General features: G+C 45.5%; 1 protein-coding gene across 2 annotated transcripts in view; it reads right to left on the bottom strand.

Moving 5' to 3' along the window:
* The window catches only part of PDE10A (phosphodiesterase 10A), a 379,155-nt gene that overhangs the window by 182,951 nt on the left and 171,353 nt on the right, over nt 1–24,851 (bottom strand). The window contains exon 1 of one of the 2 annotated variants that reach the window (XM_074924887.1): nt 5,111–5,966. The exons of the other annotated variant lie outside the window; for it this stretch is intronic. Within the exon in view, the coding sequence (XP_074780988.1) occupies nt 5,111–5,966 (856 nt within the window). Of the gene's footprint in view, nt 1–5,110; nt 5,967–24,851 lie in introns of those variants that run through there. 2 annotated transcript variants of the gene reach the window in all.

A 24,851-nucleotide genomic window follows, 5' to 3' on the forward strand; every position in this document is an offset into this window, starting at 1 on the left:
TGTGGTATTTACTGGTGAAGACATGGCCCATGCACCAAAAGATTCAGTTGCTGTTAAGAGTTCAAATCAATTCAAGATATAACAAAAATTAAAACATTGCTCCATAAAAGAGGTGTCAAATTTTCCCTTCCTGAAAATAGTGGTTCTTCATTTAACAATTACAGACTTTTTTTTGGTATCTTAAATACAGATTGAAATCAATACATGTTACTGCTCACTTGATAAAACAGTAAAGAACAGATCTCTTAACAAAGTTTGAGTACAGGTACTTGTAATTGAAACAGCCAGCAGAGGGAGTATAAAAATAAAATTTAAAACCAAAACAAAACAGCCCTTTTTGTATATACTTTTTTACTTATCATCTTAACTTTAGAATATAATAGTGCCAAAAGTGCAAGAACTAGAATATTGTAAAAACCACTGAATTTTAAAGTATTAAACATAATGACTTGCAACTAAAATACTTTTTTAAGTAGCATTTTTAAAAATTAGCTCATATTAGCCTCGCCAAGCCAAAATACAATTTTCATCACAAACAAGGTTAACATTGACCAACAAGCTGCATGAGCCATTTCCAGTTATAAATCCACACACACAGACTCTCATTCTTATTTTCTGAATCTAAAACCAAGTTCATGATCTGAGAATACTGAGAGAATTTTAGGTATAATCTGTTTGTATTAGAATTCAGCACAAAATCCTAAAACTGAACAAAAGGTACTGTTGTACTGATCTGTACAACAGAAGATTTAAAAGAAAGTAAGGCAAGTATATGGCCTAGATCATTAGTGAAAATGAGCATTTACATGGCTGTTTCAAAATCAAGTCACTAACTCATTATATGCTGAAATAAAATCTCATATTTACCCTTTTAGGTTTTTACCATGTCCAGCTGATGACTATGGCTTAAACACAAACAAAAGGAAGAAGGATACAAACAGGGTGATTGGAGGTACCGGTCTTGCATTAGCCTTAAATAAACTGCCATCCTCCTTGCACAAGTGACAAAAAGAAACCATCTCCCAACTCACCTACACTATCATACCTTCCACAGCCCATTTTAAACGAGGAGCAAGCTTACTGAGATAACAGTGAGGGCGTTACCTCCTTCTCAAGGCCTGTGAGGGCTAGGTACCCCCAAGCCATCAGACAAGCAAGGGCAGCAGAGCTGAGGAGTCAAAGGGACAGAGGATTAGTTATTTCAAATGTAAATGTATGCTTTATAGACAGCCATTTTCAAAAATACCGACTCAGACAAACAAGCCCCCCTTCACTGTCAATTGCTTGTGCCCACACGGTTTCCATTCCCTTTCCATGCCATTCCTTGCTGTCTGCCCTATATATTGGTCCATCATCCCTCTAAATAGAATGGCAGTGCCTCAGACCAGGACACATGGTGTTCCTTACATGTTAATGGAAAATGTATTATGAAACACCAGTCCTGACAAGAGCTGCTGAATGACATCACTTATCATCATAACTATACACTGCTTTAGTGACAATTTGGTTTTCAATTACTGTGGAGTCAGAATCCCCAGGGTGAAAAACAGAGACAATTCCATTTTCTACATCAGCATCTAAATTTTAAGGATGATTTAATTGTAAAACCAAACCCTGTCCACTTTTACACATGGGATTAATTGCTGAAAATCAGCATTTGGCTTACAAAACCCTGATTGCAAGTAATGAATACACAGACCAGGAAAAAGAAGGGAGTCAAGCCAAGATTAACTTTTCCACTAGCACAGGTAACAGGAACACTTTTCACTTCATTTAAACCTTAATTGCTATTTCCTTCCACAACTACAGATCTTACTATGTCTACTCTTCTTTAGAGTACTACTCAGTCGGGAAGTCTAAGCATCTGGCACATGAAGATGCAGGATAAACTTGCTGCATCACAAAAAAAAAAAAAAAAAAAGTCAGATGAAAAGTAACTGTATAAAATATTAATATACTGATAATACTCTGACAAGCAGAAAGCCCCCATACTGTAAAATACTCATACCCATGAGTAGAATCACAGGACAAAGATTAAATGTGCTATACATGTGCAGCTTGAGAGACCTTGAGCGTAGAAAGAACAGGGAATGCTCCTCTGAAAGCAAGACATTTCACAGAAACCTGGAATACCTGGCAGCTTGCAGCATCCTATGGCAGAACTTCACTGGAGAATTGATTCAGAATGTTTGATACTAAAAGTTTCTCAAAACACTACGTTATGCACCAAGTTACAGATTTTAAACTGTTTAGGAAAATAACACACACCACACAAAGTTCATAAACTTCTGCAGTCCAGTGCTTTATTAAGAATCTTAAATACAAAAACAGCCAGATATGGCACAAACCGAGTACTGCAGAACCTAAAATTTTAATAATATCAAAAATCTTCTAACAAAATCCTGAATAGAGAGCATGCAAGTCAAAAGAGCTCAGAGGAGAAAGAATACATCTCTAACAATTTCACTGTTTTGCAGTCTTGAGGATTCCGTTCAATCCCTTGTAAATCTCCCTTCTGAACGAGCTCATCTCAATTCTCTTCCCTGCAGAACCCCTCAGTTTCCCTGTAAAAATATTCAGACTTTGTTGTCTTTAAAGTCAAACAGTGTGTATACATATATATGTACAATTTAGAACCTAAAATACAATTCAGGAAACAAAAGCTATGAGATGCGGCACATTATCTTCATTATTCTAGATGATCTCATCCGTTTCAAAACAATAATAGCCTTCCGGCTGCACTGTAACCAGGACTGTGCACAGTACTCCAAACAGTTGGACAAGTGCTCTTTGCAGTAGCTGCACTGGAACTGAACAGTTATCTTGTCTGACTTCCCTCCACTCCTTTTTTCAGCCCGGTTTCCTAAGGAAATCAGACTTATGCAATCACTCGGGAAGGGAGGGAAGTGTATGCATATGTATATATGCATGCACGTGGATGTCTGTCCGTCTGACCTCACTAATACCTTTTGAGCCCATTGGCCAGCTGCAATCACATTCAGAAGAGAAGTAGATATACCAGACATTTAGGCTCTTGAAAGTTGCAGAGCACGGAAAAGTGTCTCCACGAGAGAGAGAGGCCGCATGTCTTCTCATACGTCAGTAAAATCACAGGGAAAGAGCTGTCTGCTCCTTTCCTGCCTTCAGTAAAATTTTCAGTCAGAGGTCACAATCAATCAAAAACTACCAGCTTTCTCGTGTTCAAGCGTTCATAAAATAGCTGAAGTTGAATTCACCACTGCTTTTAAAATGGTGTTCTGAACAGAGCTGATGTTTTCCGTGTCGTCTTTTTCTTGGTCTAATACAGGAGAGAATTGCCCTACATGACACACATTCCCTGGCTCCATCTCTTGCTCCCAAGACCACTTATTTTAAAAACATCAGAGCTTTACCACACGCATGACAGCATTCTATTCCTCTCAAACACAGAGAAAATAAAAACTGGAAGAGCTTAAGATTCCCTTCAGGCCTCAAAACTAAACAAGTATGTGAATCTGTAACATAATCAACTATTGAATAAAGTTTCAAACAGACGATGCAGCAAATATATAGTCATCTTTATTCACCTCTACCGTAGAGCAGAACAAGTACTACCACACTTGCAGGCTACTGTGCTAAAGACAGCTGTAAGGCATAAAGACAAATAATGAGGTTTCAGCTGACATCTCTATAGCTCTTCTTCCATCTCCCCAAAACACATACATGTGTTAACTATGTACTACTATTCACCTGTATCCAAAAAACCACCTAATAAAAGTATGCCAAGAGATTAAAATGCAAGTTTAGGGACACCTTAAGGCATAAATCTGATTTAAGAAACTGTCACAAAAAGACGGGAAAAAAAAACAAACACCGAAAACCCCGCATCAAATAACCACACCTGATTGAAGTCACCCTAAGCATCAAAACATTAGGCGAGGGAAAAATAAAAAAAAGTTTCTGATACAAACGTAGATGTATTTCATCTGATACATGCTCCGCTTCGAAATTCCCTGCTCCCGTGGCCGATCAGAACCCCGGCCCGTTTCCCGGCGGGAGGGCAGGGGCAGCCCGACCCCGGGAGGCTTCATCCCGAAGCCCCGGGGGCTCCCCCCGGGCGGGGCGCGGTGGATCGGCGAAACGCCTCGGAGAGGGTAAGGCGGCAGCCTCGGGGCAAGCCACCCAAGGGGGATCCGGGCCGCGAACGGGGAGTTCCTACCACGCGAGACCCTCCTCTCCCCTCCCACGACCCGCCCCAGCGGCTCGGGCCGGCCGGCGGCCCCCGCTGCCGAGCGGGGGGACACCGCCGAGCCCCGCACCGGGAGGCCGAGCGGCTGCTCGCGGCTGCTCTCGCCCCACTCTCGCCTCCCGACACGGGGCGAGGGCGGCCCCGCGCCCTTCCCCCGCCCTCGGGCGCGGGGGGAGCCGCCGAGGCTGGCTGCGGAGCGCCCCTTACCGAGCGGCTCGCAGCCCCCTTTATTCCGCCCTCCCTCCCCGTTACAGCGCCAGCCCCCCCCGCCGAGGAGCACATGTTTCCTCTCCGGCGTCTCGCCCGCCTCGCGATGACCACGGCCAGGGGCAGGAGGCACCCCGTACCGAAGCCGGATCGGACACACGGAATTCGCACGCGTGGGGCAGTTCTGACAGGGGATGCGGACAGCAGCGATACGTTTCGCCCTTCCCGGACCGCCGCGGCTTTTCTGTCAACTGCCGATACCATAATGCTTCCTTATTGCTACTCCAAGTAAGTAGGGGGAAAAGTCTCCATTCCCCTATGCATCATTCCTGAAGGGATTCAGCACAGAACAAGGAAAAGGCTGACACACGTGTACGTTGAGTAGTCCGATCCCGAAATGATGCCGAAAGCCCCGAGGCGTGAACAGCCAGCTCCCACAAAGAGACTCTGCTACGCCGAGCATCCCCTTTGTCCGTGCATCCTCAATACACACCCGGCCGCTCCTCCATGCGTCCACGCACGCCCCACGCACACGGCCCCTTTGTGCCTTCGCCCCCCCCCCGCTCACAAAGACATGCCCTTTCCTCGAGGCACGCACCCGGGCTCGGACACAGCCCTTCGCCTCCCCCCGAGACACGCGTGACCCGCCGCCGGGCACGGCGCTCCGGTACCTACTTGTGTTCAAGAAACAGTCCGTAAACCTCCTAAAGCAGCTTGCAGAATTAGATCCATCTTCCATGTCTGGCCCTAGGAGCAGGGGAGACGAGAAGGAGAAGAAGGCGCCTCTCTGCCGCTGCTGCCGCCTCGGAGTCCTGCTCCCGCCGGGGCCGTCGCCTCCTCGGATCCCGTCGCCGCGGGCTGCTGCTGCTGCAGCACCGAGGGAATTGCAGGACCACGGGCGAGAGGCGGCTGGAGAGAGGAGGAGCCGGGAGTGGTGCTGCCGGGGGCCGCCGGCTGCGGAACGGAGCAGCAAGCCCTGGATGGAGGAAGAACAGAAGAGTCTCCTCCTGCCGCTGCCGCCTGGATGGGCGATCAAGTGAGCTGCTGCTGCTGCTGCTCCGCCAACATCTCTTCCTCCTCCTCCTCCTCCTGCCGCTCTCGCTGCCTCTCCTCCTCCTTCCCTCCCTTGGAGACTTGTGAGGTTAAAGGAAGACGAGGAGGGGAAACGAGGAGGCGGCGGCAAGAAGTAAAAAGAAAATGGAGAAGCGGAGGAAAAGGAGGGGATTGGAGCGAGGAAAGGAGCCGCTGCCGCTCTGGGGACGATGCTGGCGGAGGCGGCGGAGGAGGCTGTCCCTGCAGCGCGGCTCCTGCTGCTGGTGGTGGTGGTTGTTAGGAGGAGAGAGAGGGAGCTGCAGGCAGCCGAGCCGCCTCTAGGAGCGGGGGGGGGAGGAGGAGACCCGCCGCTGCCTCCACCTCCGCCGCTCTGGCCATGGGAGTGGAGCGGGCGGCTGCCGGAGCCGGGCTTTTCCCCGGGTGTTGCAGCCAGGGGGGCCGAGGGGCGGGATAAGATCCGCTTCTCCGGGTTGGACATGCTTCCGCTCTTCCCTCCCTTTCGCGGTAGTTTAAGGCAGGACGTCTAGGAGAGATACCGGAGGAAAGCGAAAGGCGAAGCCGAAAAAGGACGGAGCCAAGCCAGGGACAACCGCGGTTCGGTCCTTCGTTCCCTCCAGCAGCCCCCGGGCGGTGTTTTCTCCGCACCCCGGCTCCCCGCCCTCACAAAATCCTCACATTTCCGTTCCCCCTTTAGGCCGGGGGGGGACAGCGCGCTACTGACCGCCGAGCGGTTCCGATCCCCTTTTAAAGTCCGCTTTTCCGCATGCTCCCACCTCGCATTCAAAGCAAGAAAACGGCAACAGTCTGTATGTTCTTCGAGCGAGGCAAATATTGCCCCGTATGTGCGTGCTCGCCTGCAAAGAGGCAGATAAAATCACTGCAGTGCCGCTTCCAGCACCAGCCCCGGCCGCCAGAAAACGCCCACTGGCGGAGCCAGCGCTTCCCAGGCCGCCTCCCGGCCTCCCCTTACCCGGCGCGCACACAGGAGCTACGGCACAGTGGCCACCTCAAGGGAAGGAACGCGGGGAGAGACACGAGGAAAAAGATCCTCCCCACGCGCCCTCCTTACTGCAAACGTATTTCCAGCCACCGACATCAAAAGGCAGACGCGCTGCGGCGCCTGGCACGAAGGTGCCAGCGCGCTGCCCCTCTCTGTGGGGCATCAACCCGCCCTCCTCCACGGAGACGCACGGTCCCCCGCCACCCAGGCCCGCACCACGGGGCGTCGCTCCAGTCCTTCCCCCCCCCCCCAGTCTCTACTTAACACACCTGCAGCCCCGCAGCCCTCGGGACCGTCCGCGCCCCCACCCCCGAGGGTCTGCCTCAGACCCCGGCCTCAGGCTGCGGCGTGGCCGCCGCCGGCCTCGCTCCGCAGGCACCGGCGGCGCCGCTCACCGCGCAGGCTGCCGCGCCGGCCAGCCGCCACCCCGACTGCGCCGCGGGGTCCCCGGGCAGGGTGGGGGCCCGCCCCGCAGCCCCCAGGACGGCCGCGCCCGCCCCGACGGAGCTTCCCGCCACCGCCGCGGGCCCCTCGGCCGACGCCTCGCCACCCCGCCCCGCCCGCAGCCCGCCCGTCCCGGCGCCTCGGCGGGCCGCGCCACGGCGTCCCTCAGCGGGGCGGCCGCCGGGGGAACGCCCGGCCAAGGGAAGCCCGAGGGCGGGCTCGGGCCGGAGCGAGGCCGAGGGCTGCGCTGCGAGCCCCCGCCCCACGTATTTCGTTGTCGCCCCGAACTCGCTCTCGCCCCGGGCGCCAGCCGCCTCCGAGAGGCGGGGGGGGAGGTCCGCGTCTACCGGCGTTCACCTCGGCAGCGGGGACAGGGGACGGGGTGGGGGGCGGCATCGCCAAGCGGCGGCGGGGCTCCCCTCAGCGCGGCCGGGGCGCTTCCCTCGGCCCGGCCCGGAGCCGTTGCCCCGCGCCGCCCGTCAGTTTAACGGAACCGCGGGGCAGCGAGCAGCGAGCCGCCGCCCTCCCCTCCCGGGACGGCCTCCCCCCCCGCCCCGCAGCCCTGCCACCGCCGTTAACCGGCGAGGGCCGTTCGTCGCCCGGGCGGCGCGCAGGGCCCGTGGCGTCCCCGCGTCCCTCCCGAGGCGGCGGCGCTCACCTGGGGGGCGGCCGCCCGGCCCGGCCCTCGCCTCCCCCCGCCGGGCGGGCAGCTGCCGGGCCACGGGGCTCCCCCCGCCCTCGCAGCCGATCGGGCGCCGGGCTGGCAGCACCCCGCTCCCTCGGGGCAGCCTCGGCGACCCCTGCCGCCGCGGGGGGAACCTCCGGGGCGCCGCTGCGGGGCCGGGGCACGCTGCCGTGCCCCCCCCCCCCAGCCGCCTCGGGAGGAGGACCCGGCCGCGGCGTCCCCCCCTCGCGTACCTGGACGGGGCGGGGGGAACCGCGCTCCTCAGGTGGCCGGACGGTTCCCCCCGCTGTCCCGCCCGCCAGCGGGCGGAGGAGCGGCGGCCGCAGCAGGACCCGCCCGGCCGGGGCTGCCGCCGTGCCCCCGCGGGCAGATTTTGTTGCGGGGCGGCGGGGACCGGCTCCGCGGCGGCGAAGGGAGGCTGGCACTGGGGCTGCCCTGCTCGGCGGGGCTGGGAGCCGGCACGGCGGAAACCGTCGCAGGGGGTCGCGGACAAGGTGCCGCCGTTGCTGTCGCCGGCGGGGCAGCCGCGGCGCGGGCGCTTCTGTTTTCCGCCTCTACCTGCCGGGAGATCAAACCTCGGCGCCGGCCGGGGCGGCTCCCGGCGCTGCGTTAGCGGGTCTGCGATCCCAGGTGCCTGCGAGCATCCCCCTCGGGCTTTCTTCCTACCGCCGTTCAGAGTTGGGCTCTTTTCTTTCGAATTTCGACTCCTGCTTTGAAAACAGTATAAAGCTGCGCTTTGGGGTTTTACTTGAAATCGTTCACGTAGTTTCTACAGATCCTTTCAGGACTTCCTTTAACGCTAGCGTACACACTTAACTCCCGTCAAAGTTAGAGGGCTTATGTATCACTTAATCTGCAAAGCTGCAAAACAAGATGTTCCTCTGAAAAATAATAACGCTTTCAAATTAAAGTGCGTTTTCAGCCAGTTGAGTGTTCTGTAACGGCGAGAAACAAGTTTGCAAAAGGTTTAAAATGCCCAAACAGATTAAAGACTCTCATTAACAAACAAAAACCCCATAAAACAAAACAAAAAACTCAGAGAGGGAAGGTTTTACTAAACTCTTTTCATCTGCATGGTTCTTAAAACCTGTTGTTGCCTAAAAATCCTGAAGTAAAATACAGAAAACTGCATCTGCCTTTGTGACCCGTTTTCTCTTAGTATTCCTAACTTTATCAAAACAGTAATAACTTCTACTTCATATGTCTATTTGTGTGAGACGCTTTTATTTCCTTAAGTCCTATTACTTACTTTACATACAGGGCTTTTCTCTCATAACTGCTGCAGGATGACTAGAGATCCAGCGAATATTTAAATTCTCCGAGAGAAAGTTTAGCTAGTGGAACAAAACTTTAATGAAGTGTGCTTTGTTGTTGCAGCCTATTTGTTTAGCAATTAACAACTTCTTAGTAGGAAATCTCTTACACTAAAATGTTTAAATTGGGAAAGATAATCAGACTGAAATGACTGACAAAAAGCAAGAGGGGAAAAAAAAGTTTCTCTTTAGACAGATTAGTCCCAAATTGTTCTGTCAATATCAAGAGTAAATTACTGAAACTTTACATTGTCAATTTATAATTGTAGAAATCTTGTTTGACTATGCTAATCTATGCTAAATTCATCAATTGCCGTTCATCCAAACTACAGTTGTTCAAATATCACTGACTGAAACTGGGTATCTGTGTATTTATACAAGGAATGCGAATTGTGCATGTATAAATATGTATGTGTATATTCAACAAACCAGGCAAAATACATTTTGATTTGTAAGAAATCATCAGATATTCTAGACAGCAGCTTTTAGTCTAAGGGTAATTTACAAACTGTTCCTCTGATTCTTTTTCATTAGCCATTGGCAATTCATACCTGATCGGTCACCTGCTTCTTGACTGGGCAAGCAAAAGCAATTGTAAAGTTAGACGACAGCAAAAAGAAGTAAAGTTAGATGACAGCAAAAATTCACTTCCAAGCTCTGTACATACATATACTTGTAAAGGGTACAGATTTATGGTTAAGACAAATATGCTCAGTGGCCATCTCAATACCTGGGGATAAGATTGTCATGAATCACATTTGCTCACTCCCCAATGTATCCGTCAATCTGGGTTTTCATCGCCCAGTCAGCATAACTGTTTCCATTGCCACAGAGCGGTGATGTCACTGATGCCACTGTGGTACTAACCATACACCCACATAATTTACTGGAAAAGTCTCACCCACTCCAGTAGGAATTTTTGATGTGAAGCAGTGAGGTTTGCTACATCATCCCAGAAAAGGATTTTAAAAACTCTGAAACACAAAAAAATGCGAATTAAAATACTCCGATGCATCCACTAGCACCAGGTGCAAGAGTTCTGGTATGAATCACTGTGTCAGTGTTAACCATGAGCAAAAGCCTTCGGTTGTAATTTGCATGGCTAAATGCAATTTCACAAGAGTTCAGGAATCAGAGTGCCCACTGAAGCCATCAGGAGGTCTAGCGTGCATTACACTTACAGGAACAGGCCTGGTTTGAAAATGGTTTGAAATGAAATGAAACAGCAAATAAGCCTGTTTGGCAATAATTTGGCAATATTAATCAAAATACTTGAAGGAAAACATGGTGGGGAAAAAGCAAAATCAAGTTATGATAACGGTTGTTTGGTATTAAATACAGCTTAAAACCAGACACCTGTTCTTTCCCAATTCTGTCTGCTACATTTTAAGAACGACAGTGACTCATCTTTTATCTGGTCCCACTCTTTTGCTGGGTATATCCTCTTATCTCACTCAATATCCTTATACCCTAACAGTCCCCTCTATGATGTATGATCAATTCCTTGGGGGAAAAAAAAAAAACAAAACAAAAAAACCCCAAAAAACAAATTATGGGGAAAAGGAGTTTATAAAAATGCAGGATGATGGCAGTAGGGGAGCTAATGGAACCAACCACCTGAATGCGGGTGAAGCAGAAGCAGCCACAATGAAATAGAGAAAGCAACCTGCTGGAAAGGTGGGGCAAGGGGAGCAAAAAGATAAAGGCAGCTAAAACCCAAGCTCTAGAGCTGAGTAAATACAGCCCCAAGTTAAATCCTTTATGGAAAAGTCCTGTGCAAGTTAATAATTGTATTTTTGCCTAGGGATTTTCTGCTAAATGATCTTACAGAATATAGTAATTATTGCCCAGCTACTGAATTGCTACCACAAATTAGAAAGCTACAGAAAAGACATTGTTTCCCAAAGCCTTGTTCTATAAACCTTTGGAGTATGATAGAGAACCCTATTTCATAAGGGATTCTTTTCACAAAGGATTATTCTCAAACACTGTACATATGCAAGGAGTAAAGTTGTTTAAAGAGTATGTATCAGCCATTTTCTTCGATTCCCACAAACACTCATACAAGCCACCTCTTTTCCACAAGAATATTAACAGCGTGTTGATAACATGCAAACATTCTAGCAGCCATCTTTAAAGTGTTTTGAGGAATTACTAGTCCAGATACAGAAGAAATACTGTGAGATCCAAAATGAACTGCAATTCATTCAGAAAACCAAAATAACACTTTTTTTTTAAGAAGTCCAGGTCTGTTCAGAGATAACTGACATACAGAAAAAGAAAAAATTATTTGCTTTCAGTAGTTTGTTCAGCTCTCCTTACATCACCACTTTCTCCTCTGCAAGGCGACAGATGAAGGGTTATGTGGCTGGAACTATAAATAATAAAAGTTTCTCTAAAAGTGCTATGCTATGTGATGTATGATGGTGAGTACATTAATAAAGCTGTAAAGACCATGTCTTTTCCTGGCAATTTTTTCCTTTTAGAAACACACAGAACCATGCAAAGTTTTCAGTATCATTTTTCAGGGAAAAATTGAAATTTCTTATGGAAAGAATATACCTCATGTGCAAGGGTAGGACTTTTTTAATTTCAAAATTCTCAGGTGGACATTTTGCTACATATTACATTGTAATAAAAAGCAAAACACATTTAATTTTAAAAGGCAAAAAAAGCTAGTGACAATGTACAAAGGGAAATATTTACAATAATCATACTCAGATATTTCTCCTATAAAAGACTATGACAGAAGCTAAAGAAAACGTTATGACGCCATCTACCATTTTGTGCCACTCTGTGTGGCACAAAGATCAGATATTTATCGGTTTGATTTAAAGGGTGTTCAGAAGAGGAAATGGCTGTTGGGGCCTAAGTCACTTCTGTTAAAGTAGAAGATCCCCATCCACAAAAGCTGTCCTCTAAATAAATCAAAACTCCAACAGCAGCTCTCTTTACTGAGATGCTGTATTATAAACCCAGAGCACCATAAACACTGTAAGCTCTTTGATACAAAGACCATCTTTTGAATCATGCCCAGCACAACAGGATCCTGGCTTGGGACCAGGGCCTCTTAGGTAGTAACAAAACACAAACAGCAAACGATGTAACAGTTGGTGTGGTAGGCAAGAGCACTGTTATTACCTAATACCATTGGAATAGCCATTTTTATTGCAAGAAAAATAAATAGGGTTTTTTGAATTTTTGTAATTTTATCTTTCTGTTTTCATAATGAAATCTAGAGTTCATTTATGTCAAAAGAACGTTGTTATAATTTGCGATTTGCTAGAGACAAATAATCAGGTTGTTTTAATTCTGTGTTCAGTTAGAACAGAAATTCTAACCTTTACATGAATTAAAGTTGCTTTATACGTAAGAAAAATCCAAAAGAAAAATTTAATGCTGGATTATCTTTTCCTCCTTCAACATGAGTTCTCCATCTTGCTAGCATGTAGCACAGACTGTACACTGCTACTGTCACAAGAGGGATGGCAGCTTTTCCCCAAAACTCTCACTTGCAATCCCCTTCTTCACTCTCCCAAATTTTCCAACCACTAAAACCAAGCAAACTTTCCCCAAATCAGTCTGCATGGTTCATGAGAAATCCTATTGCCCCAGCAGTGGCAAATTCTTTGATGGAACTAGCAACCTCAGCTCTCAGCTTGTGCAAGGCTTTGTTCTAGCCTAAGCCCACAGTTGATCAATATTAACAGGAGGTGCAAAAATAAATGAAGACACCAAATCCATCCTTTAGAATTATCTACAAATAAACCAAATTTATGTTGAATTCAAGCACCTTGTTGTGACTTCTGAGCATCACTCAGAGGGAAACAAGTTTCTTTTTAGAACAATGCTTCATCCTTTTCACCTGAATTCCTCCTTTGTTTTACAGTTTCTGACAAGTCTCATTTCCCTCAGTTGCAGTCCCTGGGAAGAACAGGACTTACTCCCTTCTATTCTCTATTTTAAAAAGATCAATCCTAAAACTGTGGCTGTTGATAGTGAAATGCAGTCATTAGCCTTCAGAGTTATCAACCTGATGAGACAAAATGTGCAAAGAAATGCATACCTCTACCAACCACGGGCTATTTAACATGCTTTCTAAACCAGTTTTGTTTCAAATCCATGCCCTGTTTCTATGCAGAAACATACCTTTGCGATCCCGAAAACTAGAAAGCTTGACTTTGAAATGAAAGCTTGAACAATTCAAGTTTGTTGCGCACCCACAGCTCTCCTTGTGTGGACTCTCAGACTGATGCCACTGTAACACACATTCATTCAACACCACAACTAAACTGGTAAAATTAAGAAAAGTTTATTATCTAAGTAACATTTCTCTATCCCATCCTCAATTTAGGCACCAAGAAATTCAACACAACTTATCTCCCTAAAGCAGCACACATGCACTCATTATGAACACGTACCTGCTGTCTTTATATCCCACCCTAGGACATACTTGCCATCTTTTTCTTGCCTGTTTTTCACACTTCTCCCTCTCTTTTTTTCTCTTTTCCTTTCTCCCCCTCTCTCTCACACACACAGAGCCAGTATTTTTCTAGCTAAAGAATCAACATTACAGTACAGATTTCCTCTGGAAAATACTTTAATATCAACATGTGAAAAACACCATGTAGAAGGACAAGGTATTGCTGCCATCATCCTTGAACAAATACTGTCTCACATATGCAACCCTAGACAAGCTTAATTGATTCAGTACAATTCTTCTCCAGAAATTAGACACCACTGCCATGTACTTCTATTCACTTTTTTTCATCTGTTTACTTATTCCCCATTAGCTCCTTTGCTATCATCCAGAAGCCCATGCTACTCCAACAGCTTTCTCTCCCTCATGTACGATTCATTCTTCCCTCCAGTTCATCAGTTCTCCCCATGCTCCCACATCTGCCACATCTCAGCAAACATACTTCAAGCTGGCAGCATCCCTGTTGTCTCAGCTGCAACAAGCTCTTCATCTGCTTTCCCTCCACTGCTGCCGAAGTCTTTCCCCAGCAGAAGCATCTCCTCCTGCCCCTCTGCTGGCCAGGTCCATGGAGAGCTCTTCCCAAGCCTTGGGTCTAAATAAAGGTCAGCTGGTAAAGCAGAGGAAGCGGAAGGACAGACACTGCTTGTGCTCTACCAGAAGCCCAAGGCTGCCTATGGAGGAGGCTTTAGGGTGGTAGAAATTAAGCAGCATTATCTTACCAGCCTGGCCACAGAGACAGTTCATCTCTCCTGCTTGATACGGGTTCCCTAATGAATGACTGGGAAACTGAGTACAGACCATGAAGCTCAAGCAGAACAAATAGGACACATCCTACCCCCATGATAATACAGGATCAACAGCTACTCCAAAACAGCCCAGAAATAAAATAAGCACAAATAATTTCTTTATGAGTTTTCCTTAGAAAGAAAGTAAAGTTACATTCCATAGGTATAACTGACAGCAGTCCTGTTCAGGCTAGGAAGATTTGTATTCATGCTAGCCAAACCGGATGGGGATTAAAAAAGATATTGATTGCTGTATTATATAGACAATAAATACAGAGCAGTGTACTGCAAAATACTGCAGTCACATTTGGAAAGAACAGACCTGAGTATCTAGCAGATTTTTGCAAACAGTTTATTTGAACTGATTTTTTTTTTTTTTTTTTCTGCAAATCTCCTGCACCTTTAGGACAAAAGCAGAAGAGAACCCACTTGAAGCAATCTCTACAGTATCCTCGGCTCAGCTTTCTCTTGCTGGATACAGTCTGCAGAGATGCAAATGCTGCACCTGTGGGTCTGACTATTTTCAAGACAAAGCAGCAACGTGGCTCCCACCGAGACCCATAACTCAGAATCCCTACACTGAGAAAGCTTCTGGTAAGCCCTCTGGTTTGTACGTTCTAGGAGCAGAAAAAGTAAATCACAGAGTAGTCCCAATGCCCAAGTTACATCAGACCGTCTCCACATCTGATCTTATTCATGCACACTCAGATATAATTATCTATCATTACCTTTTTTTTTTTTCTTAAGTACAGATCAACATCCAGACTAAACAAGCCATTGATGCAGGAGCAACTCCGGGTTTATTTCTGGAGAGAGGGTTCCTTTGTGAGACTGCAAACCTCCCATTTAACTAAAGCTCTGTGCAGGGTTTTTCACTCATGGTTACTCTAAGTTTTGGTTTGACTGGATGTGGCTTCACTAAATAAAATCTGAATAATTTTATTAGAAAAGCAGAATCTTTGCTACCAATAGCTTTTGTTGCCTGGTCCTGCACATGCTTTATCACAATACAGACACAAAATCTGAGACCATTTTTCTCACCCACAAAACAATTGGAGTTGATTTTCTAACTATTTCAGCCCCATGGAGCTCAAAAATATTAGGCTACTGTTAATGTAGCTTTAAATGATCTGTGGAGCAGGACTTTAAATAAGGGGGAAAGGGAGCCACAGGAACCTTTAAAGGGTGAAGAAAACAAAAATGAGACAATTGGGCAAAATTTTGGCATGAGGGGAGGCTTGGGACACAGTGCGTGCCACAGGAGGGGAACCCACCCACCACCCCCTGGCCTAGAAGCTGGGCTTTGGCTGCAGGCACTGCCATGTGGAGCCCATCACTCTCTTCCAGGTCAATGGAGCTCTGAAACAGAGGCCTGCAAGGGATCCCCTGATCCCTGACGTCAGTCCCTACTATCGTAGGCTGGTCACACATCCAAAAATCAGTTACATGGACAGCTTCCAGTGCCCCAGTAAAAAGGTCATTCAGAATCTCGGTCTTCCTCCTCCTAATTGCCAGCCAAAATAAATATATGGCCATTTCTTTTGGACCAGCTTTTTCTTCCAGCCTTAAATACCTCTTCTGCCTTCTTGGCCTTTGGTATTTAAAAGGAGCAGTAGTGTCTTTCTCAGACTTCATCTTCCTTGACTAATCAAGGCATAATCTTTTAATTCTTTCATATAACAGTAGCTCCAGTCTCCTGATGTCTCACCTTACAAGCCCTTCTCTACACCTCTTCCACTTGGAATTCATCTTTCCTCAGTACAGGTGACACACTCTTGCTAAAGTTTTACAGGTAGCTTAAACACTTGCGCAGTTCTTTTGGAAAAATCTTGCCTGATATATCATGGTCGCAATACTGGGGGTGGTGGGAGGGGTCACTGTTGCCCAAGTCATTTTGTAATGAACACAGCCATGAGGACTTTCTTTCCTCCTGGTTGTTTCCAACTGATAAGCTCAAAGACAAAATTCATATTAGCACCTAGGTGAATGATTTTGCACTTTGCACCACTATGTTTCATTCAGCTTCCAGTAATACAGACTTCAGAGACCTCTGAATCATCCCAAAATCTGCTCCAGTTCCCCTCTATGCAGACAATGGCCTCTCAAATTTTATAATCTATAAACTTTTCACCCTTACTTGCATACAGGAAAGAAAATATGAAACCAATTCAGTGCCCAAACAAATTCTTGCTAAATTCAACTCACAACCTTCCTTATGCCAGCAGGGCAACTGGCCTCCCTTTAGCTATAAGCACTTCATCTTCAAGTGGTTTACAGCACCCATCGTTTCTGCAGACTTCACAAAAACTCAAGACATTGCCTGATAGCTCTGTAAAATAGGGAAGTATTTTTATGAATGCTGCCTTACAGAGGAAGAAACACAGAAGTTTAATTCTTCTTCCACTAAAGTTATGCAGGATGTTTAAAAAAAAAAAAGAGTTATAAAAGACCATTGAAAGAATGACACAAAATTATCCTGACTCCTCCCTCTATTCCTCTGCATGCAATATTACCCTCTGTTTTCTCATCCATCACACATACGAGGAAGGAGTCCAGGCTTGGGCTGGCTTCAGGCAGAGGCAAAGTAAGCAGATCCTGAAAGCCGCAGACTGCCAGAGGGCACCTGGCTGCCTGCTCTGCCCTTCCAGGAAGGCAAGCAGACCAGCTCTTCCAGCAGGGTAGCCACCCAAAGAGCACAGCTCCAGCCCTGCCTAAAAAGCCTCCTGCTGTCCCAGCCACCGAGGGTACGATCACAATGCATGGCTTGTCCTTAGTGCCTGCTGTCCTGCTTTTTTAAGAAAAACAAATTTGTGCTCTCCTTTGTTTTCCCTCTTCCCATGGCCATTTATCTTTGTTATACGTGACACTAAACAGTTTTTAAAACAAACCCTCACATTCAACAGAAGTGTAATTTTTCAAAACCACACTCATTGCTGAGAGCAAACTATCTCTCCTCGGCTGTGAACTACCAGCCCTCTATGCTAGTCCACTCTAACAAACATGAAATTACAATGTACATAAGAAGAAATTTAGAAACTCCAATCAACAGTAACTGAACTGTTATTTGATTTTTTAAAGAACAAAAAACAACCTCTTGGTTTATTTGTTTGTTCACAGTGAGATGTAAAAAAGCCCCCATCTCCCCAGTTATACATACCTTCTTGTAAGTGAGAACTTGTTCTCTGTAATCCGGTATCTGGCCTGTCCTGGGCGTAGAAGGAAGATTCCCACCTAGAGATTAGTGCACTGTCAATATTAACAGCTTTCATGAGATTGCTGCATTACACTGCCAAGTGAAAATATTTGATCCACATGACCCATGTTGAAGACTGGCATACAGTTCGAAGTGCTTCTGAAGTTGTTCTGCGATTTCTCCAATAATTGGGTTTCAGGCAGCAATATAAATGTAACCAACACAGCAGCAGCAGCTGCTGCAATCGCACCGACCTGTACTCCTGTTTGGGACACAAATGACCTGACCACAGCAGGACTTATTACAGCTGCTACTTCTGTGTGCATTGTGTGTCAGATTAGGTTTTTCAAAAGACATTTTGAAATTGCTCATATTGAGTAACAACAGAAAGTTAATTCACGCTACTACTCTTCCATGAAAATCAGCATAGCTGTGATTCAGCAAAGATATTCTCTACAGAAAAGAGATCTTAGTGTATACTATTTCCCCAACTCTCCATAGCACTTTAAGGAAATGTAAGAATAAATATAAGGAGGAACAGAAAAGATCTAGAAATCTGATATATGAAAGTATACAAAAGAGAAAGAAAAAAACAGCTGTGTTACCAGATGGCAGGTTAAAATTCGGAAGGAAGAGAAATGTAGAGAAAGGTAATGGAAAAGTAAGTGGAGTCAAGTGGAGTCACCATCTTGGAGCTCTGGGGGAGCCCCAGGAAAGGATGCATCATCTTTACTGAAAAAGCAAAGCTTTTTTTTTTTTGAGCTGTTTAGCTAGCAGTTACTGTAAATCCTGCCACACCCTTGCAGTAGATTCAGGCAATCAGAAATATGCTTGTCTAATGGACCCTTCATGTTCTTATTCCCCAACCCATAAAACAGTATTCTTGATGAGAAGTTCAAGCTGAACAATGATAATTCTCTCATTTACCCATAGAAAGATTTGTTCTCGCTATGCCTGAAACCTGGTGCCTGATTCTTTTCTGCTTTGTGCCAGCATAAAGCCATGGACTTTAATGGATTGAGTTATTTCCACCACAATCAAAGAGAAGAGCCAGACCGCATGTTTTTGGCCTTTCCTTCCAGCCCTTCCCTTGCCTGCCTTATTCACTCTTTGTAATACTTTTTTTTTTTTTTTTTTTTTTTTCCCATTTCAAATCCTCTCCAACTGTGGCTCACAGGGATCTGGCTGAGATGAGGTTCTCTCTCTTTCTAGGGCAAAAAATGCTAGAAGCTATCTAAGCCTTATGCTGTGGGTGAGTACCTGCTGCAGTTACATGGGACAAGTAGATCCATTTCTCAATGAGCGCTGGAAGTGGAGGGAAGTTTAGGAATCCCCATCCAGGTAACACTGTTCAAATCGTGTGAAATGAGCAGCAGCAAACAACTTCAAGCCCACCACTCCAATTAGATGAATCTACCAGATGGAAAATTACTTAAAAAGCTAACAAGACTGTCATATTTTTCTGATTCGTCAACATGTGCCTTCCAAGCACGTTTGAAAACAAAACAAAACAAAACAAAATCCTCAGAAAGCCAGGGAAAACAGAATTATAACTGGGCTCTTCACACATAAGACCAAAACAAACTGCCCACATTTGTACACTCAGTCTTCACTGGCTATATAGATGTAAGGTAAATTTTTCAAGTCTTGCATTAACTCCTGAATGAAAGGAATTTCTTTATAGTTCTTTACAATGAGTATATCTTTAAAAGAAAATCATGTGGGACAAAAGAAACAGATGCTATATGAAAGCCCATTCGCACTTAATACACCCAAGAAATTGTTTAAGGTTCATCACTCCCTGGTATCACTGTCCAATTAGGTAACTCACCGTAAGTTACAATGGCAATTCTGACATTGCAGATATCTTCAAAACCATTATGTCCTGCTGTTTGGGAAAAGCTTTGTTTACTTGAAAAAAAGCTTTTCTGAATTTCTTTACTTTTGGCATCATTTTTTGTACTGTACTTCCCACAAGAGCCCAATCAAATGGGCTTTTTAACTCCATTGGTATACGTTACAATCATCGTTTTGTTAGAGGTTTGCATATTCTAAGCACAAACACTGACCATCCTCAGCTGACAGGTCATTTCAGCCCATGTATAATCCTTGGAACATTTTGTTCTTGTGTGTTTAAGGACTCTGTGAACACTGTGTTTGTACAAATGGCTATGCACACAGAACTAACTAAATAATTAACACTAAATACTGAGGTATACCTAAGCACTTGTGCACGATAATGTACCTGGTTGTTTTCAGGAACTTGAGAAGTCAGGCTAGTGTAGTGTAGTTAATACCTAAAAGGGTTTGCTTCTTTTCCAGAAATACTAAAACTGTGTAACTGGTTAAAAATATTTAGAATATGTAATGTGTTCCATGCTGTTGGAATCACTGCTATTTTAAAAATGAGGTGTTTATAGACAGCTAACAATGTTAAGCTCAAAATTAGAAAAGAAGTTCACCTAAGTTTCAGAATTTAGGCTGCCAATTCAATGAATGAGGCTAGGAAAAGTCCTCTCCCTCAAGCAGGTCATTCCACACGTGCCTTCACTGAGATTTCTTCCAGGGTCTTCCAAAGTTTCTAAGAGTGGACCCTCTGAAAGCAGGGCAAGACCACTAGACAGGCTTATCTGCAATGGCTTCTTCTATGTTTCTAGCAAACCTAACTTTGGGGGGAAAAAAAAAAAATTAGAAAATGCTGGGGGAAAGGGGGACACATGGTTCAACCAGAGCAATGGAGCAGTTCACATGAAAAAGAAATTTGCAGAACAGAAGATGAATAAGGACTTCAGAATATAGCCCAATGAACAGACTGCATTCCCAAACAGTACCTGGCTGGAACAGTTGGTTTAACTTGTTCTGGGTGATATAACAGTACCTAAGAGTAGGAAGCGATCTAAAAATATTAGTGTTCATATGTTAGCAATACTGTTTTTGCAAAACACTAAAATATTGTCAGAAAGTGGAGATTAAAGCATGTAGCAGAAATGAAGTGGTTGCCAAATGTCCCTGTCCCATATTGTTAGAAACTCTGAAACGTGCCTCTTCACAAATGCCTTCTGGACATCAATTTTCTGCTTCACTGTCTCGCTCCTTCCCCCGCCCCCAGTCATCAGTTTTCCTTTGCAGCTCTGTGAATCACAAAACTGAATGCACTCTGAATCACCCCAACACTCATCCAAAAGGTAATTCCCCAAGCAACAATTTGCTTGATGTGGTGATTGCAAACAACATATACGTGGCTGTGGAGTGAGGAGCTGCATGTTACCACCAGACAGTTTTGGCCACCAAGGCCAGCTTAGCTCAGCTGGGAGAAATACTCCACCTTTTAGAAAGTTTAGCTATTTCCCTCCCTTTATTTTCTTCCCCCAAATGAATCTGTTTATTTGGGTTTTATTTTGTTTTTTTAAAAAAAAAAAAAAAGTTATTTTAAAGCTGTCTGGAATAATAAAATGTAAACAAGAGACTGAAAGGGATACATGAATATGGACACACAAAGATCCCCAAAATCTCTTAAAATGTTAGCTTTTAATGACCCCATCTTCATGTTCAAGAACCTGCACTTCATGGTCATGCTGAGAGACATTTCTGTGACAACTTGATATATCTAAAAATAGATGTAATTTTTTCTGATTTTGGTTCCACAAGTTGGAACAAGTTTAAAATAAAATTAAAAAAAAAAAAAAAAAAAAAAAAAAGGTTGACTTTCTTTCCCAGTAAAGCAGCCTCTCTTGGGAATGGATGGGCTAAGAAAGCATACTCAGGAGGCATAGAGGGCGTTCCTGGGCTGGGTACAGCACTCTGCTCCAGAATTAGCTCTCCCTCTGACAGCCCACCTTCTTCCACCCCACAGGACAGGAATTCCTCTCTATGTCCATCCTCACTCAGTCCCTCAGAGGGTATCCTGTCGGTACCCTTCTCTCCTCCTGCTCTTTGCTGACAGGAGGACCATTACATTTTAGCTAGTCATACAGACTGTTAACAGTTTGGTCCTTTTCACTCTCCCTACATTTAAAAACAGGCTACAATGATGAGGCAAAATTGATGACCCAAATTTGCACTGCCTACCGCTGATTCAGCCAGGGAGACATTGACTCTAGCAAGATGCAGGAGTTATTACTCAGCAACAGGTGATGGAAGTTCCTTACACCGATCTTTTATGGTGGAAACCTTTTAGGCATGTCTGCTCTCAGATTTCTGCAATGTGATCACTACTGAGCTCATTTCTACTTCCTTGTCTTTCATGTCTTTGAACATGGAGCTTTTCCTTCTCTTCTGAGTTGCCCCCTTGACAGATTTTGCATGTTTGAGTTTCTAGGAGCTGGTGCCTTGTTTCATCTTAACATCTTTATGACTGTGCTTGAATCATGGCTGCAATGCTGAGCAGCACAATGAAGACTCCCCAGAAAGGGCTTAGATAAATTCTGCTCCCTGTACCTCTAAACATCCTCACGCTTTCTCTCCATACACTCAGTGCAACTCTGGAGTGAGGCCTTGGTGGGCTCTGGCCCCTGAGAGAGGATTCAATGCCCTCCAGACCCACCCAAACTTGTGCACGGTGCTGAGCTCCACACCAACACCTGCATTCAGCATCCAGGGGCTGGCTCCCTCTGCTCTCCCTTCCCCCACCTCTTAGCCAATGATAAACTCCTTACTTTCACTTTCCAGGGTCTCTTTACAAGAAAATCCCCTCCCCGCCTGCCCATCCTTCTCCTCTCTCTGTCTCCATCTGCTCAGCCTGGCCCTCCACCATCTCCATTCACACCCTCCCTCCAGCCCCTTTGTGTTCCCCTTACATGCCTGCTTGCAAACTCTTTTCATGCTGTCTCTGTGCCTGGATTTCTCTTCTTAAACCCCATCTGGCATGCATTCACTCTCTCCTCCTCCCACCCTATACCCCTTCAAAAAATTAACTTCAAGGAGACTTAAACAGTGGCCTCTACCACATTAAAAAAAAGTCTTTGAACTTATTCATATTAATCTGGAAAACTCACTGGTATCAGTCATCTGAATTAGTTTTTCCAACAATCATGCCCGTTTTGCCTTCATTCACTTTCTCCCCTCTTCCCTTTCACATCCCTCCCTGTTGCCCTTCCCTCCTGTTTGTTCTCCTTTTAACATGGGCTGGAAGCTTTTCAGGACATCTTTATCTCAGTCAGAAAGTGCCATGCATGTTGATCAAAGAGAGGATTGAGCTGAAGGGAACCAAAACGTCCTGCTAACTCCAGACACTGCTGGAGATGCTACATCTGAGCTGTCTTAGTAAACACCAGCTAGAAATGATGAGTTGAAAAATTTTAACTAGAGATTTGGCCTGTGTCAAAGAGTGATTTCCTGAAGTAAAGTCTGATAACCTCTTCTTTGACAACAACTGGTGTTTTGCCCTCCCAAGTGAAGGAGACAAAATCCACCAGGAACTTCTCGCTGTCTTCCAGCACACAGGAGCAGCACACTGTGTAACTCAGGCTTCCCAGCATCTCCAGACCTGCAGTGGGTGACCCTTTTTAAAACTCAGGATGACTGTATTTTACATGCTCTCCAAATACATCGCCATGCCAGATCTGGCATTCCTCTCCCACAAACACCAGCCACTGAATTTCACTGCTAACTCAGGAGCAACAAGCATTGTGCCGCTCAAGTTTTGCAGGCAGGTGACCACATCTGTCTGTCCCATCTTCTCTGATCTGAACTGGAGATAATGTGTATATTTGTAACACAAATATATGTGTATAGACACATAATATACCCAAAGATCAGCTGTGAAGACTGTTTTTTCCCTCCTAATATACAGGAGAGTGTAAAGGTCACTTGGTTGTATAATGGTAGCACTCAAGTGGCTCTGTGGGGACCCAAGCACTGCACAAGCCCTACTCTGGTGAGTCTGTCATCCAAACACTCTAGGGATGTTCCCAACAGGAGCAATTACACTGCTGGGAAAAACACTCTAGGCAAGCAGAGAGGGAAGGTGCAGAGGCCAGGTACAAGAACAAGAGGCAAGGATCGCTCCCGACCTGCTGTGAAGGGGGGAGGCACCAAAAGTCCTGTGACAGAGGCACAAGTGATTCTCCTGACTACTCCTTGAGTGGTCCCCGATGGTGATTTGAAACCATACAATTAATGCACAGTGGGTTGCATCAACATAGTAGTCTAGCATCAAAAGCGGCACGTGTTTGCATGTTGGCAGTGCATTACTGAATTAGCTTCTTCAGCAACAACAAAGAAAAGCACAAAGATAGCAAAACAACCTCCTTCACAGGGTAGAGCATCAAAATCAATGCAATGGTACAAAACTAGAGTGGAATGCGTATCTCAAGAGGGTAGTAAGAGTATCAGCATTTCATCCCAAGGCTGACCAGAATAATAATTGTGTTATTAATGTCCTAAGACTCAATACAGCACTCCTCACCCCTTAAGAAACGGGGTCTCATTTCCTTCGCAGGGAGATGTTTCTGTCAAGTACAGCTCAAACCCTTCTCTGTGCTCTAAAGGCTTTCTGGAGGCCTGTAGGGCATTAATGGTTGCATATAGTTTCTATAAAGTGGAGAGCAACCACACTTCAAAAACACATCTCTAGAATGAAAAACTATGAGCAAACATTCTCAGTAGTTTCAGTGGAAGAAACACAGGGTTGAATTGGCTTGCAAACTTAACTCTCTTCATTCATTTGTAAGAGTCCTTCCAGCCAGAGCAAAATTAAACAGGGCCATGACATTGCTTCTGTGCCTAAATCTCAATCCAGGCCTGCCAGTTTCAAAGCTATTGGTGAGGAGCAGCTGGAGTTTCCACAGCTTGGATGACTTCAGCATCTTGGTGGTATTTTCATGGGCCAGAATTTCTATTACACAGAACAATCCCAATTTGAAAAGTAACTAACTTTGGTGAGATTTATCACTAGCCATTACCCTGAGAGGAATCTCAAGACTCCTCCTTCCAATTTATTGACCTTCAGTAATTAGCTGATTGTCAAGAACTGGATTCTTTTTCATGGAGCTGTTTTACAAGAGGGTGTAATCAATCAAAGCATCTGACTGCAAGAAAGTGCTAACACCCCAGAAAGCTAATTTTTAAGGACTTATAAAGCCTCATACACCTTTCTAACAGTACCAAAGAAACCTATAGCCCACCAATTCATCCCTGAGTTTTTATCTCTGCTAGGCCAGCAGAACCCCAGGAACAGCCCTGCAGTACGAGACAGTGGTGAGAGCACACTGTGTTCAGCCACCACCATACATTTTCTTTAAAAGTCACCAGTTTTACTAATTGGTTTTTCTCTTTCACTAAGAAGGGTATTGAATTATATTGTTATGAAGTAGCAGTTGCCTGAAACTAGCTTTATATGTTTTTTTCAGACTTCATTTAGACTATGCATTTACCAGTTTGCTTGTCAGGGCTTTGAAGCAGGGACAGTCTACTGTTCTGTGTTTGAGCAGTATGACAAGCTAGCACGACAGACCACTGTTCTG

This window comes from Athene noctua, chromosome 1 (assembly GCF_965140245.1).
Source record: "Athene noctua chromosome 1, bAthNoc1.hap1.1, whole genome shotgun sequence".
Lineage (NCBI taxonomy): Eukaryota > Metazoa > Chordata > Aves > Strigiformes > Strigidae > Athene > Athene noctua.